Source organism: Rhea americana, unplaced genomic scaffold (genome assembly GCF_003343005.1).
Source record: "Rhea americana isolate MKP2758 unplaced genomic scaffold, rheAme1 scaffold_12, whole genome shotgun sequence".
NCBI classification, from domain to species: Eukaryota; Metazoa; Chordata; class Aves; order Rheiformes; family Rheidae; genus Rhea; species Rhea americana.
Genome location: NW_028185261.1, coordinates 3,669,210 through 3,683,478, shown reverse-complemented (window position 1 = coordinate 3,683,478; position 14,269 = coordinate 3,669,210). Strand labels below are relative to the sequence as shown.

At 34.0% G+C, this 14,269-nt stretch overlaps 1 protein-coding gene across 1 annotated transcript in view; it reads left to right on the top strand.

Moving 5' to 3' along the window:
* Positions 1-14,269, top strand: part of ITGA4 (integrin subunit alpha 4) — a 42,569-nt gene that overhangs the window by 18,844 nt on the left and 9,456 nt on the right. Inside the window, exons 11-19 of the mRNA XM_085322024.1 lie at positions 2,327-2,421; positions 2,742-2,832; positions 4,222-4,267; positions 4,631-4,785; positions 5,244-5,398; positions 8,487-8,636; positions 9,963-10,039; positions 12,900-13,050; positions 13,829-13,927. Of these exons, the coding sequence (XP_085178150.1) occupies positions 2,327-2,421; positions 2,742-2,832; positions 4,222-4,267; positions 4,631-4,785; positions 5,244-5,398; positions 8,487-8,636; positions 9,963-10,039; positions 12,900-13,050; positions 13,829-13,927 (1,019 nt within the window). The remainder of the gene's footprint in view (positions 1-2,326; positions 2,422-2,741; positions 2,833-4,221; positions 4,268-4,630; positions 4,786-5,243; positions 5,399-8,486; positions 8,637-9,962; positions 10,040-12,899; positions 13,051-13,828; positions 13,928-14,269) is intronic.

Genomic DNA, 14,269 nt, shown 5'->3' with positions numbered 1-14,269 from the left:
ACAGACTTTGGACTGAAAAAGATTAATCCCTTGTTTTCCAGAAACACAGTGCTTCAGGCAGAGTTAGATTACTCTCCTGGTCTGTATTGTTCTGTTTTCCTTAATCTTTAGCATTTKTTTCTGAATTAAGTCATATCAATTTGGTCAGGTATCACATGCATCCTGATTTGACTTACTTTAACTTTGCTTTGTACACGAGCTGAGTATAAGTAATATTCAGCCCATTAAAGACTGAAAAGTGATGCTGTACTTACAGTTTCTTAAGAATGTAGTGCATTGCTTTTTCCTCTTAACTCAATTTTAATTAATTTTTTTGCTTTATTCTATGATTACATCTGTGTGCAAATCAAAATTTGATTGCACTAAGTAACAATGTTGCATTTTCAGAGCACCTTTTTCCTTTTCATCTATCAAGCGAAATTAAGTTTATTTTCTAATTTAAAGTGAATGTATCTTGCTATTGTTGAAACAATCTGCTTTCCTGTATTTTTATTTTATAAGCACTTTACATTGTTATATGTTCTGCTCTGTTGTGTAATGTTTGCAAAATGCCTTGTATAAAGAGGTTTTGGTGTCAGTTCAGATATTAAGATATTGCCAAAATATATATATAAAAAAGGAGGGGGGTTGATTGTTTTTACAGCAGTGTTGAATTCTGTGGTAACAAAGCTTCATGCCTAAGTTGACATGGAATATGTATTTTATTCTGTGTCGTATTTCCATCTTGGGTAGGTGGAATGGCGGTATCAAGTCTTAGCAGACATGTATTTCAGATGTGGAGGCAAATGAGAAGTAAAAACAGAAATGTAGAGGATTGTATGAGTAAAAATATTTTACAAAACAACTGTGAAAGGTATCTTACTGATGCAGTAGAAAAACTGTCATTTTCATTGCATACCTTTGGGTATTTTAAAATGTCCTTTTGTCAGAAGGTATTATGAAGGTATTATATAGAATAACACGATTCAAGGTTTTTCTGTGGAGTCATAGATGCCCCAGTGAAGTGTTTGGAATAGAAAGTTGCAGGGGTTATTTTTCCATAATACTTACGTTTGTATGTAAGAGAACATTTTTGTTGGTACATCTAATTTTGCTTTTTACTACAGTATGAACAACCCACGTATGTGTTTCTAACTCTTTAGGTTTTAATTTTTAAAAATCCAGAAAACCCTTATTTTTCCACCTGTTTATGGAAATAAATACAAGTTAAAGGTATTGTTCTTTTATCCCATGCTTAGGATATTTATGCTGCATGAGAGATCCTGGATTTGGGTCATCTTGGTCAGGCTAGTTTATGTATTTTTACRCTTACTAGATATGGAAACAGTATTGAAAGCAAGTACCAGGACCAAGACTCCCTGCTCACAGCTAAGTTATCTATGCAGCAGTTATACAGGCAAGGTCCTTCTTCTGCAGCATGTATCGTGTTTGCTCAATGCCACACATTTCACAAGATAGCAAGTGCTCTATCTTGATATGAGAGAGATGGGTTTGCATTTCCACAGGCTGAGGACTGCGTGTAGTCCAAATTTCATTTCTGGAATGAGTTTTCTAATCACTAGACTATTAAATACAAAGTGCTACTTAATGATCCCTTCTGAAAGAAAGCAGAATTTTGAGAGTGAGAGATCTAGTGTCTGAACCTGTTAGATCTATTCAAAGCATAAATACCAAAACAAGCCTGGGGATGATCCAGACTGTACTTTGCAGTCCAGTTATTTTTGCGTAGAAGATTAGACACTTACTACTCAAGGTCACATACTTTCAGAAGCAGAGTTGAAGGTGTCTGGGAAAATCTGAGATGAAGGCAAGATGCAAGTTGTGAATTTAGTCACTGCCAGGATCATGAAGGTGCTGAGCAAGACTTGTGAACTGTCCTTGGGATGACTGAGAACCACCTGAGCTCTGTCTGCAGCATGAGTATAAGAGGACAGAAACTATACAGTCATTTTCTTGATATCATGAGTCCCTTTTCAAAACCAAGTAGTTCCAGAAGCCCTTCCATTTTCCTCCAAGAGGCAAAGTCAGCGGTCACTCTGAGGTTGTTATGAAAACAACCGTGGTCAAAATCAGATGTATACAAATTACACAGCTGTACAGCATCCACTTCTCAGATTACTGGATTAGATCTCTGCTTTCAAGTGGTGTAGACGTATATTTGTTGTAAGTGCATCTACATTTGTTATATGGAGGGTACAGTCCGCTGATTTCTCTTGCTGAAAAAGTTATAAAAATCTGAAGACCTTCTACAAATAATATATAATATGCATGTAACATAAAGACTTCAAAAATTAGTAGTAGCTCTCATTAAACTGTTTTTCTACAGATGTAGCAATTGGGGCTCCACAGGAAGATAATCTAAGAGGAGTTATTTATATATACAATGGCAGGGAAAATGGAATAACTCCATCATTTTCACAGGTATGCTTTTTCTATTATTTAAAAAAAAAGTATTCAGCCTTAAATTCAAATTTGGGACTTTCTTCTGTAATTTAACCTTCAGAACAGCTGAATTACTTTAAAACAATTGAATTCCAGAATATGTTTACCTAGCCTGTAATTTCTAGTCATAGTATATAACCTATAACAAAGAAAATGTTTTGGAGGTTTCGGACAGGATTTATGGGGTATTTGCAGCAATGTAGGAATATTATACATTCACAGGCAAGTACCTGTCTTCAGAAACAAGATTATTGTGCTTTCCAAGAATAATTTTCTTTTCTTTTTCCCCTCTCCTTCAGAGAATACAAGGACATCATGTCAGTAATGCTTTAAGCATGTTTGGACAATCCATAGCAAGTGGCATTGATGCAGATAACAATGGTTATCAAGGTGAATTAAACAATTGTGTTTATTTTTGTTTATATGACAGTAGAAATGAATAGGGAACAACCCAACCATGCTTCTTATTAGTCCTTCGAAGAGCAAAATCTGTTATTAAGATGACATGTCACATCTTGCATTTTGTGAAGAAAGAAAATGATGGGGTAAATCTGAGGGCAAGTAGTCAATTTTTTACGGTCACCTAACTGTTATTGAAGGGCTCAGAAAGATAATGATAATGCATAGTGCAGAGGAGGAAAAAAAATCTGATTTTTAGTTTTATGATAACCACTTTATCTACTAATGTCATAGTGAGCTAGTTTGGTCACTGGAAGTATATCTGGTGTTCAGGTTAGTGTGCTAACCTGAAAATTGTGTATGTCTTTATGTAGTCTGGATCTTGTCACAACTTGCTTAGCTCAATGTCTCTCAGGGTGTGCATCAWCAATAAAATAATCTCGCCACTGGGTTCAGAGTACCAGATTAGGAACATTATGGACTTACATACACTATGGGTGTAACACAAGTGCACAGAATTTGGTATGAAGCAGCTTGGCTAGCTTCAAAAATTTACTCGTTGTGTCAAGCATATTGTCAAAATATTTTGACRTTTTACAGTTAGGTGTTACGTCAGATCAGTTACTGTCTGTCCTGCCACTATGAATATAAAAGCATAAAGTTATCATAAACTGCATTTTGTGTGCTAAATTTCTACAGAAATGTGAGTTTGTAATGCTGGGTTTACAGGAAGTGAACAGGTAGTTTATGCTTTCAGGTCATCTGCTGTTRCTTTTTAGGGAGCTCTGTTCTCATCACTTAGACTCATCAGAAAAGTTTACTCCTGTTTCCTCACTTGAGAAACTGTGCTGTGTATATTTCTTCCCTTATTACATGAATAATTTTCAGTTAATTTGGAATAAAATAACAAATCTGTACTTGTTTATATGTATCTATCTATAATTTTTATATGAATATATATACATATACACGCTTCATATATATATATATAAAAATATAAAATATTCAATTTTACTATAGCTAGGTATGTATATATACAGCAAAAGTAAATACTTGAGTTACAAGGGAAGCAAGGACCTCCTATTTAGCTAAATGGTACTTTGTTGTCAGTCACTTAAACTTGGCATCAAATTATCATGTTACCAATATCTGCATGTCCAGACAAATTAGTATGCAGCTTTAASGGACAGGGAACAAGTGTTTGAGGAATCATTTTTCTATACAGATGAGTACATCTTTAAATATTAACATATCCCTTATAATAAATAATGGACAAACTGTTTTAATGTTGTCCAAAAATGAGCGTACTACAAAATGTGAGTACCTGAGAAGTAATTCCTGTTGAGTAAAGATGCTTATCTATCTTTTTTATTTGTACAGATGTAGCAGTTGGTGCATTTCTTTCCAATTCTGCTGTGTTGCTAAGGTGAGGTTGATACATTTCAGTGCTTAAAGATCATGCGATTTAATTGTAGATTTTTAGATGTAATTAAAAAAAGTTAGTTAAATGTTTTGACTTCATGCTGCTCTTCATGGTGTTTTGGACTTCAGTCATTAAACTTTAGAGTGCTCTATAACTGGTATGTTCAACTAAGCATCTTGGAAAAAAGGAAAATACCATTCTTAAATTCCTTGAAGCAATAAAAATTTCACACACAGCTATTTGGATTCTTAAAAATGCATAATTTAAGAAGATAACTTAAAAATGATCATTTTAAAACATAAGCAATAGATTCTAAAGAGTTGATTCTGAAGCATTTTCTGAATGTTAACTCTTTTGTATTCTTAGAACAAAACCAGTGATAATTGTTGATGCTTTTTTAAAACACCCTGATTCAATAAATCGGACTAATTTGAACTGCATGGAAAATGACCAGCCTGCCATCTGCATGAATTTAAAGATATGCTTTACGTACACAGGACGAGAGGTACCCGGCTATATTGGTAAGCTACTTGAAAAAAAAATCCAGTTAATGTATTCATTTGAATAAGAAATTAAACTATTTAGAAAATAATAATATTGGTATTTAATAATCCACTAATTTGAGTTCAGTATAAAATGAAAAATTAAAAGCTTATGGCAAAGTCAGCCGCATAAGTAACTGAAGCAGGTTTTGTTTAAACAGATTCTGGTGGAAAAATATAAATATAACTTGCTAAAACAAGCTGCATTTAAAGCATGCAACTGGGATCAATCACTACGCGATCAATTTGCAGAGGGYTTGAAGCTTTCATTAGGGGTGGATTTGTCTCAGGGAATTTTTAAATGGAGCATTTTGAGGTTGATATTATGGAACATTCTCAAGAGAATATGAGTCAGAAGATACAATTTCTATCATAAACTCATGAAAATTATTATGCCTAAAAGTTTTTATAATTTTTCCCTGATTTTAATTTTACAGTTTTGTTTTATAATCTGAGTGTGGATGTGAACAGAAGAGTGGATACACAAGCAAGATTTTATTTTTCTTCCAATGGAACATCTGATACAACCTCTGGAAATATAAAGATTTTTAGCAAGAACATTGCCTGCAAAGAGCATCCAGCATTTATGAGGGTAATGTAATCTTCGGTGTGTACTGTAAAGCCTTTGCTCTCCTTTAAAAGGACATCTGCTTCAAAATAACTTGTATTTCATTTACAGCTCTATTACATAATTAGCAAAGTACAATATTTGTGTTGATGACTTCCACGATTAATACCTTTTTGTTCCGGTGCTTTTTCAKCTTTTATGGGAAAATCAATGGTCCTGTCACCTCCTATGTCAGCAAGAATGTGCATAATAATCATCACAGTGATGAAGAATATAAGCATTTCTAGCCTTTTTTTTCCACCCTATTTTATAGAAAGCAGATCACAGATTGAGGCCAGTTTTGTATCCACCAAGAAGACATGGTATAGCATATGTTTTCTACTGAATGATTCTCACAGGACTTTAATACGTACCTTATTCCTTAATGCAAGCCCTTTAAACTAATAATTACATAGAGAATGTTTATTATGTATTTTTTAACCATTTCAAAGAACATATCTAAGGTCTTGCKCTCCTTACTGTGAGTGGAAAAGGTAGACTTACCTGATAAGAAAGGAGCTCATTACTGTTCCATTGGAGGTGAAATCAATCGATTGCTAGAAGTGAGTCTGCAGTCTGAGGTTTATTGTGTGGTCTGTTTTGTGAATTTGTTGCAAGGAGCCAAAGGTCCGCTAGCAGGGCGTAAACAAGAATACCTGTTTGGAATTCTTCAGTTTCTCCCTGCGAGGGAGGCAGCACTCATGTAGGGAAATACTTGGTTAGAGAATCAGATGTGGAAAAGTGGATAATGTATTTAGAGCTGAACAGTTCTAATGAAGAATGTGCACTGTGCCAGCAAATGATCTCTACTCTCCCTCTCTTACRAGTAAAGGCTGTACAGATACATACCCTTCTCCTGGACATCTCAACCTGAATCCTAGACTGCATTTGTAGTGAATGTAGTTTCAGTTCTCTATTTTTGAAGGCGAAGATGTAGAAAAAACTCTTGTTGCATATGGAACCTGCTGGTAGAATTGCTTAGGAAGAGAAGCTACAGAGATAGAAGCGTTGCAGAGGAAATGTGTATTCAGCAGGATGCTTTTGGAAACCTGCAAGATAAGATGCCAGCTAGATGGGGAGGCCTGTACCAACACCAGCAACAGACATACTAGCTTTGCTGCAGGAGGAAGTTGGCCATTGATATCCTCAAAAGCAGAGGATCCAACCAACAGCAGCAGCAGTCCCTTGAGATTAAGGATGGTACAGACTTGTTTCCAAGTTAATAAGAATGTAGTCGGTAAGATTATAACCCCCAGTAGTCTCAAGGTCACTGTTGGCCTAGAGGAAATGATAATTCTGTTTTGATTAATGCCTCTGAAGTGTGAATGAGGGATCTATCTTGAAAGGAGAAACAATCACAGTCTGAACAAGGCTTAGAACATTTATAAGGCCATTGGTTGGACTAGAAAAAAATAAAATGAATCCATCTGCCAAACATCCTAGACCAACAAAACAAATGGAGGATAAACAGGAAGAACTTGAAATCCTAATATACGGTGAAACAATAAAAACAGTGGACATGGAGGAACCACGTTATGGTAAACTCAGAAGTACTAGATTAAGCTACTGTAAGACCTCATTAAAGGGAAAAAAWTCTTTAAAGAAATATTAAGGACAAGGAATATTTGCGGGGGGAAGGGTAATAAAATAATGGACTAGTTTGTCTAGCCTTTTCTTTAAAGTAGCAAACCAGCATCTGTCAGGGTGACTGGTACAGTTGGCAGAAGCTGGAAAACAGACTTAATATTCTACAACTACATAAAACCTGCACAGAAAAAGACTCCCATGTATTTTTCTTCTTCTCTCCTTTTGCTATGTTTTGTTTATGACATCATTAAAAAACAGTTCTTCAAGATAAAGTTTCAGGGTAGAAAGGAAAGCCTCTGCTATCTACTGGAAGATTGCCCAGATGCATCTCAACTGGTAGCTGTACCTAAGTGAATGTTACTTAAAGCAGCAGTGGCAAATTGCCCACTTAGAGTTTTGTGTGCTGAGAGAGATCTGACTGACAGCTGACCTTGTACAGCTTGCTTTACCAGCGTCAGCAAGTATTTGTGTAGGAGGAAGAACATGATGTGGCTTATCATTCCTGTAGTCTGTCATTAGAATTTTTCCTCAGTATAACTCAGTTTTCTTTCAAATTCCTCATTGTAGCATTATGTAACTCTCCTTCCCCTCACTGAGGCTTCTGCACTTGTATGAAGCTGCTAAGTTAAGTAAGTGTGAATGTCTGTCAAGTACAGTCCTTGCAAGAGATCATGTACATTTTACATTTTTTGCGTAAAGAGTAATTAACAGCTAATTAGTATAATGAAAGTAATATAAAGCAGATGCAGAGAAGACCTTGTGGAAAATTATTATGAATTAGATAACATGCGATTTGGTCAAAGCAAGCTTGTAGATAAGAATTAAAGTAGTGGCCATGTGGAGGGACAATCAGTGGCTGTCTATCTCATACACTTAGGGAATAATTTAATCAGGTTTGCTATTGTAGTACTCTGTGCTTCAAGCTGTTCTGTTTTCACAAGTGGATAATTTGGGCTCTGATTTGCAACATTTCTACACAGTCAAGGTTTCAGGTTGAAATGGTCATTTATTGAGGAGTTTAATCTTCTTAGTATGAAGTAGGAAATATAAAGGCAGAAAAATAAAATACAGTCATGAACTAATGTAGTAGTAATGTGGGAAAACTCCTTTTGACTTCATACATAAATATCCATTCTTTTTGTCTGGAATTTTTGCCTATTTTTGTAATTGAGCAGTACAGCATTCCATAGGTATGTAAAGCAGTATTGTTGAGTAAAGTAAGATAGGTTGCTGTTCAGTCAAACATCTTCAGTTCTGAAATGCCTGGTGCCGTCATTGAATGTATTACGCGTTTCTATATTAATATTACTTTTTTAAGTGACTAAGATGGCTGGAAAACTACACGAGCAGTATGGCTGAGGAAATTATTTTACATGTAATAAATAAGTGTTTCTCTTCAGGTTAGTTCTAGGGATTTTTATCTTTAAAACATATGCATACATGTTTGTCTTATATGATTAACTCATTAGGTTTCCAATTTTCATAGAAAGATGTAAGGGATATCTTGACTCCTATACATGTTGAAGCAAGTTATCATCTGGGGCATCATATTCTACAGAAAAGAAGCAATGAAGAATTTTTACCACTTCAACCAGTTCTTCAAAGGAGAAAAGAAAAAGATATTATAAAAAGCAAGGTTAGTGTATGAATTTTTTTTCAAATGCAATAAACAAATATTCACRTTTTAGTCTTCAGATAAGAGAAACTTCACATAGTAATAGCATGTGAAAGATGTGAAATGCTTAATTTTGATTAATTTTGTTTGTAGAGCCTGTATCTAATTTATATTATGATTAAAAAAAGAGATGCGTGTAGAGAACTTTCAAGAATACATARCATCAGATATAAATAAAAATGTGTGTAAATATATACATGTATATGTACGTGTGTGTGTGTGTGTGTGTATATATATATATAAAAATATATATATAAAATATGCAAAGTATGCAAATTTTATATATATTTGCACCTCAGAGCACACAGGTATGCAATTYGTCCTTTAAAATATATTTCTGGAATTTGTTTTATAACTTCAGCTACACAGGATGAGTCACTTTCCAGTATAAAATTGACCTTTAAAATGAATTTTGTGTTAAATATCCAAATCGTGTTTGTATTAAACTATTTCAATAATGTTACTGAAATATTAATTTTGATGGTACTCCAGCTTTTCAAAAGCAGTCAGAGGGGAACAGTGTTTTCTGTATCCTTAAATGAATATGAAATTGACATTTTTCCCCCTCAAACTTAAGAGGCTTTTACTCTGACTTAAGCAAAAGACAGAATGCTCTGAACTTTTAAAGACCAGATGGTCATACAAATATTATGACTTCTCACAACCAGTAAGCTTCACATAATTCAGATATAGTTGACAAACGGAACTTTGAGCTATCTGAAAGCTCCTTTTAAATGGCATTTTTTTCCCTTTGGTCTTCATCCAATATTTTGTTTTAGGAACCACACAGTCTGAGAGAGAGACAGACTCTTGTGGAATATAGGGACATAACTGTGCTCTGTGGAATACTGATAACCAAGGCACTGATACAACCAACCCATGGTATCTCTAGGCTCATCAAATCTACAATACGATAAGTAAAGTTTGTGTAATAAAACTCTCTTGCRAGACTTACTATTCCATATCATAGGGGAAATTGCAGAGACCTCTGTTTTGGATCCACTAAAGTGCTCTGCTCTTTTTATGTACTAAAGTTCGCTAATGCCAAGCCACTGGTTTAATGCGAGAGACTGAGCACTGGTATAGAATGTTGTTATACCGGATGCACAGAATGTGTTCCAAAAATGGCAAATTGGAGCCTGAAAGAGTTGTTTTTGTGAGCAAGGACTATTACTGAATTACAGATACTAGGTAACAAGGTGACAGATTTTTTTTTTTAATGGAAATATTTTTACTCAGTATACTGAGTATACTAAAATGCTTTTTTTTTTTTTTGGTTTTTTTTGTTTCTTTTTTGCAAGGCTTTGCTCACAAGAAAATTGTTCTGCTGACTTGAGAGTTTCTGGAAAAGTTGCTTTTCCAAAGTAAGTATAATGTAGCTTTCATTTGCAGAAAGAGGCTCAATAAGATTTTTATCTAAATTGCTTCTTAATTTTTTGTACATAAAGAAAACTAACTCATAAAAGTATACTATGGACTCCCCAGAAAAATACAAGGAATAATGTTGAAGAGTATTTCTAAATTATAAATCTTCCAGGAAATGTAATAGAAATATATATAATTCAACTATTCTTGCTAATTAGAAGATTTTACAGCCTATAAAGCACATCTGCTTGACCAAAAGGTGAACTTGTAGTACTACCTTTCATACATAAATTTGCTAAGATAGAGAGGTCAATGTGCATTCAATAGGTAGACTGCATAACTACGTTAAATTGACAAGCTATCAATTACTTCTGCTACTGTCATGAAGATACTGTGTACTTGTGCTGTACAAAGGAAGATACTTCAGCTTTGTACTAAAAGATTATTTTATTTAGTATTTCAATTATAAAATAATTCATTTTTTTCCTTAATTACTTAAGAATATTATATCTTCAGTTTTATATTGCTGTTTGAAACCACAGATGGCTGGGTATTTTGTGAGGTTTTTCCTTACGTGAACTAGCTTGCATTTTCCAAAACTGATTTTGTTTGCATTTTTCCATTTACATCCTTATCTTTTTTAGATTCTTTTCAGTATGTTTCAATTTTTCCTGTTCCTTCCAATTATTTATCTTTGTTTAAATTATAGTATCATGCAAGATTATTAATGCTGTCAAAGTATTTAAGTATAATTCAGATTAGAGTCTTGCAGAACCTGTACTATAGTAAACGATATAGTTTATGTAGTAAACTATACTATACTAAATGGTTCCCTGTGAGATATACTTAATATGATCTTTCTAAAGTTTTAAACCATGTACCATTATTTCTACTCAAGATAATTTTTAATTATTTGATTTTAATATTTTATCATCCCAACCTTTTATTTATTCAAAACTATGCTTAGAAGCAGGAAGGATGGTGTGCAAAACCAGAGTAGTACTTGTGAATTTCAGCTCGTTACATATTTTGCGTGTGACCTGGGCTTKCTTGTGTAATTTATCACTCTTAAAGTTGATTCTGTTTTAATCAAAATACTAAGTTTATGTCTTAGACTAACCCAGAATGACACACAAAGATAATGACAATCATGTAATACTGATTAATCACACCAGTGTGATTCTGAGCACTAACAATTTCATCCTTATTGCTCCCAGAATAAGGCCTATAGCATAAGTCCTAAACCCTTCGTTTTCCTGAGGCTTTAAGACTATTTCATTTTAATAATTTTGAGCTTTTCAGGGAAAAAATTTGCAGCATTTTCATCTGTGATATTAGCAATCCATTTAAGTACTTTAAAGCTCTAAGAAAGGAAAAAAGATCGCAACATACTTGTTTGGCATTAGGTGCTGGAAAACAACTGCAGCTTTTAAGTGTAAATAAATAGGCTAAATATCTCAACGAAGTGTGAAGTGTGCATCCATTTTCCAGGAACAGGAAAACAAACAGTTTTAATTYGAAAAGAATGAAATCAAGTAGGGGCACTGTAATGCCTTAGTTACAAAGTTATGAGTCTTCATGTATAGACTTTCATGCTTTCTTTAAATTCCTTGGATTCTGGCCTGCTCTGTAATTTTCTAGTCCACATCATGCATTTTTGAATGAACTATGATTACCAGGGAAATGCTGCAGTTAAGTTTTGTTGTAGTCCCAGATGCGTACCTGGTGCTGTTGTGCAGCTGTGTGTTAAAACTGGTGGGCATCTTTGTGACAGTGTTGTGTTAACAAATTCAGTGGTAACGTATAAATGAAAGGTGAATGGTAAATAGACAACTGTAGTAAAACAGCTTTAAAATTTAAACTAAACTAAACTAAGGTCAAGCTACTGAAATGTTAACATTGTGTTTTGCTTTAATTTGCTTTTGTCTTGGAACCTATCTGCTTATGCAGTGCTTTTACCTTCTGTTACTTGTCTAAGTGCCAGCTCCTTTCCCAAAAGTGTTCAGTGACTAATGCTTTGGTTTCAAGCCAGAATATCTGATAAATGTCTATTTCTAGGCAGGCTTTCTACAAGTCTTAATTAAACTTTAATGTCAAGGTGAAGTTTACTTTTAGACCCTCAGAGGCTATCTCTACTTGTAACATGATTACAGAACATTACATAGAACCTAGGACAGACATGTTCATTTACCCTCCTTGTGACCTGTTCCATATTAGCTCAATCCTATACCTTGACTAAAGAGAGCTGAGGACAGTGACCAGAGAGATGAAATAATAATAATATGAAAGAACTTAAATTACTATCTCATTTTTTATATAAAGTGCATATCCATGTTCACGTAATATATTGGAGCAGAACTGTAAATCATCTGAGACATAGTACTCTTTAACACATCTAAGTACTGAAATTGGGGGGCAGAGGCTTCATGGTACCTCTCTCTAAGGATTGAATTTTGAAAATATTATTTGAAAATATTTCAGGTATTTTGAAAATACCTGAAAATACTGTAGCAGTAGCACATTGCTACTGTCTTCTGTAAACGAAGGAACCTATAAAAGGCAGAACCCGATTGGCTCGATAGCACCCTTCCTGCTCTCACATTATTAATAGCCTTAGAGCTTAAAAGGTACGATATCACAATATACAAAAGGTACAAGCTGACCATCATCTAACTGTTGTAATGCCTTCAGGAATGATCATAATCTCCGGCTGAGATTTTTTTCAGATACTAGAGCAAAATGAAGTTAACTAAAGGAGCAGTGGATGTTATTTTTCTGCATATAAGCTCTATATTGTTTTTCACATTGTGGTGTTCTTCACATTTTCTTTCAGTTATATTCTGATCATTATTTTTATAGGCCTAATGATAAGAAAACGTACCTTGTAGTTGGAAGTACGAAAACATTTTTGTTGAATGTTTCTCTGCTCAATATTGGAGATGATGCATATGAAACTGTCCTCCACCTTCAAATCCCTAAAGGGCTTTATTTCATCAGAGTTTCAGAACTGGTAAGAANAAAAAAAAAAAAAAAAAAAAAAAAAAAAAAAAAAAAACTCTGAAATAGTGATCTTTTAATATTGCAAAATATGGATTATATGTTGTTCAGTTCCTTTAGATATTGACAATTAGAACATCCAAAAAACCTGAAAACTAAAGTTTTGAAATTCTTAGACCTCTAGCTGCCTGAACCACAGAATAGATGCAATTTGACCAATTTAGGTAACTTTTAAATAATTTTAGTAATAAGATATTTTGGTAACAACTGAACAAAAAGAGGTGGTTTCTAAGACTTCAGGATGTTACTGCTATTTTTTGTCTCACGTGGTCCCATTATCAGTAATCAAAAAGATCTTGTTGAAGCTGATCTTTTTCACAGATTCTGAAGGCTGTGTAATCTTATGAAGAAGTCACAAATCAAATTGTTCTCTCTTTCCACCTTTTTAGGATAACTGATTTCTTAGGTATTTGCGTAGAATTCCCTACACTCCTCCCACCACGCCCAACTCCCTTCAGTGGTCAGTTTTAAACTTGAGTGGGCCTGATGCATACATCTCAGCTTCATTATTAGCAAATAGAATGTGAAGTAATACTTTAAATCAATCAGTATAAGGATCTGTTAGAGTAGTCATGACTAGAAGTAAATATATTTGCATCAGTAAAATAACAAACACCTAGTTCAGCACACCTAGTTTTATTGTATGCATATTTGAAAATGTCTTTAAATGTCTTAAATCTTAATGTCTGAAAAATATTTTTKAATCATTAATAATTTGTCCTTTATTTTAGGAAGAAAAACAGATACATTGTGACGTATTGGATAAAGAAATTCATGCAGTGAAACTTGAGTGCAGCATTGGCTATTTATATGTAGATCAAAAATCAAAGGTAAACTATGCATGAGGTTCCTAGCTTTCAAAATGTTCTAAATATTTTAGTAGATTTTTTTTTTTTGGTGGGGGGGGGAGGAACACTAGTTGAGAATGAGGGAGAGAAAACCTGTTTGAAAAATGAATGTCATCTTTTATCACGCTAGTATCTGAAGCTCTCTGCTCTTTTTAAAGTTAGTTGCTTAAACATTCTCTGGAATAGTTCATTAAGAGATTGCATTGCATCAGTTGATTGCACTTGGCTTTCTAGACAGTTAAGTTGACTAAAACGATGAACAAATATGGGAGGTCAAATAGATAGTAGAAGTCTTTCTAAAAGACTTTGGAACTAAGGAAATTA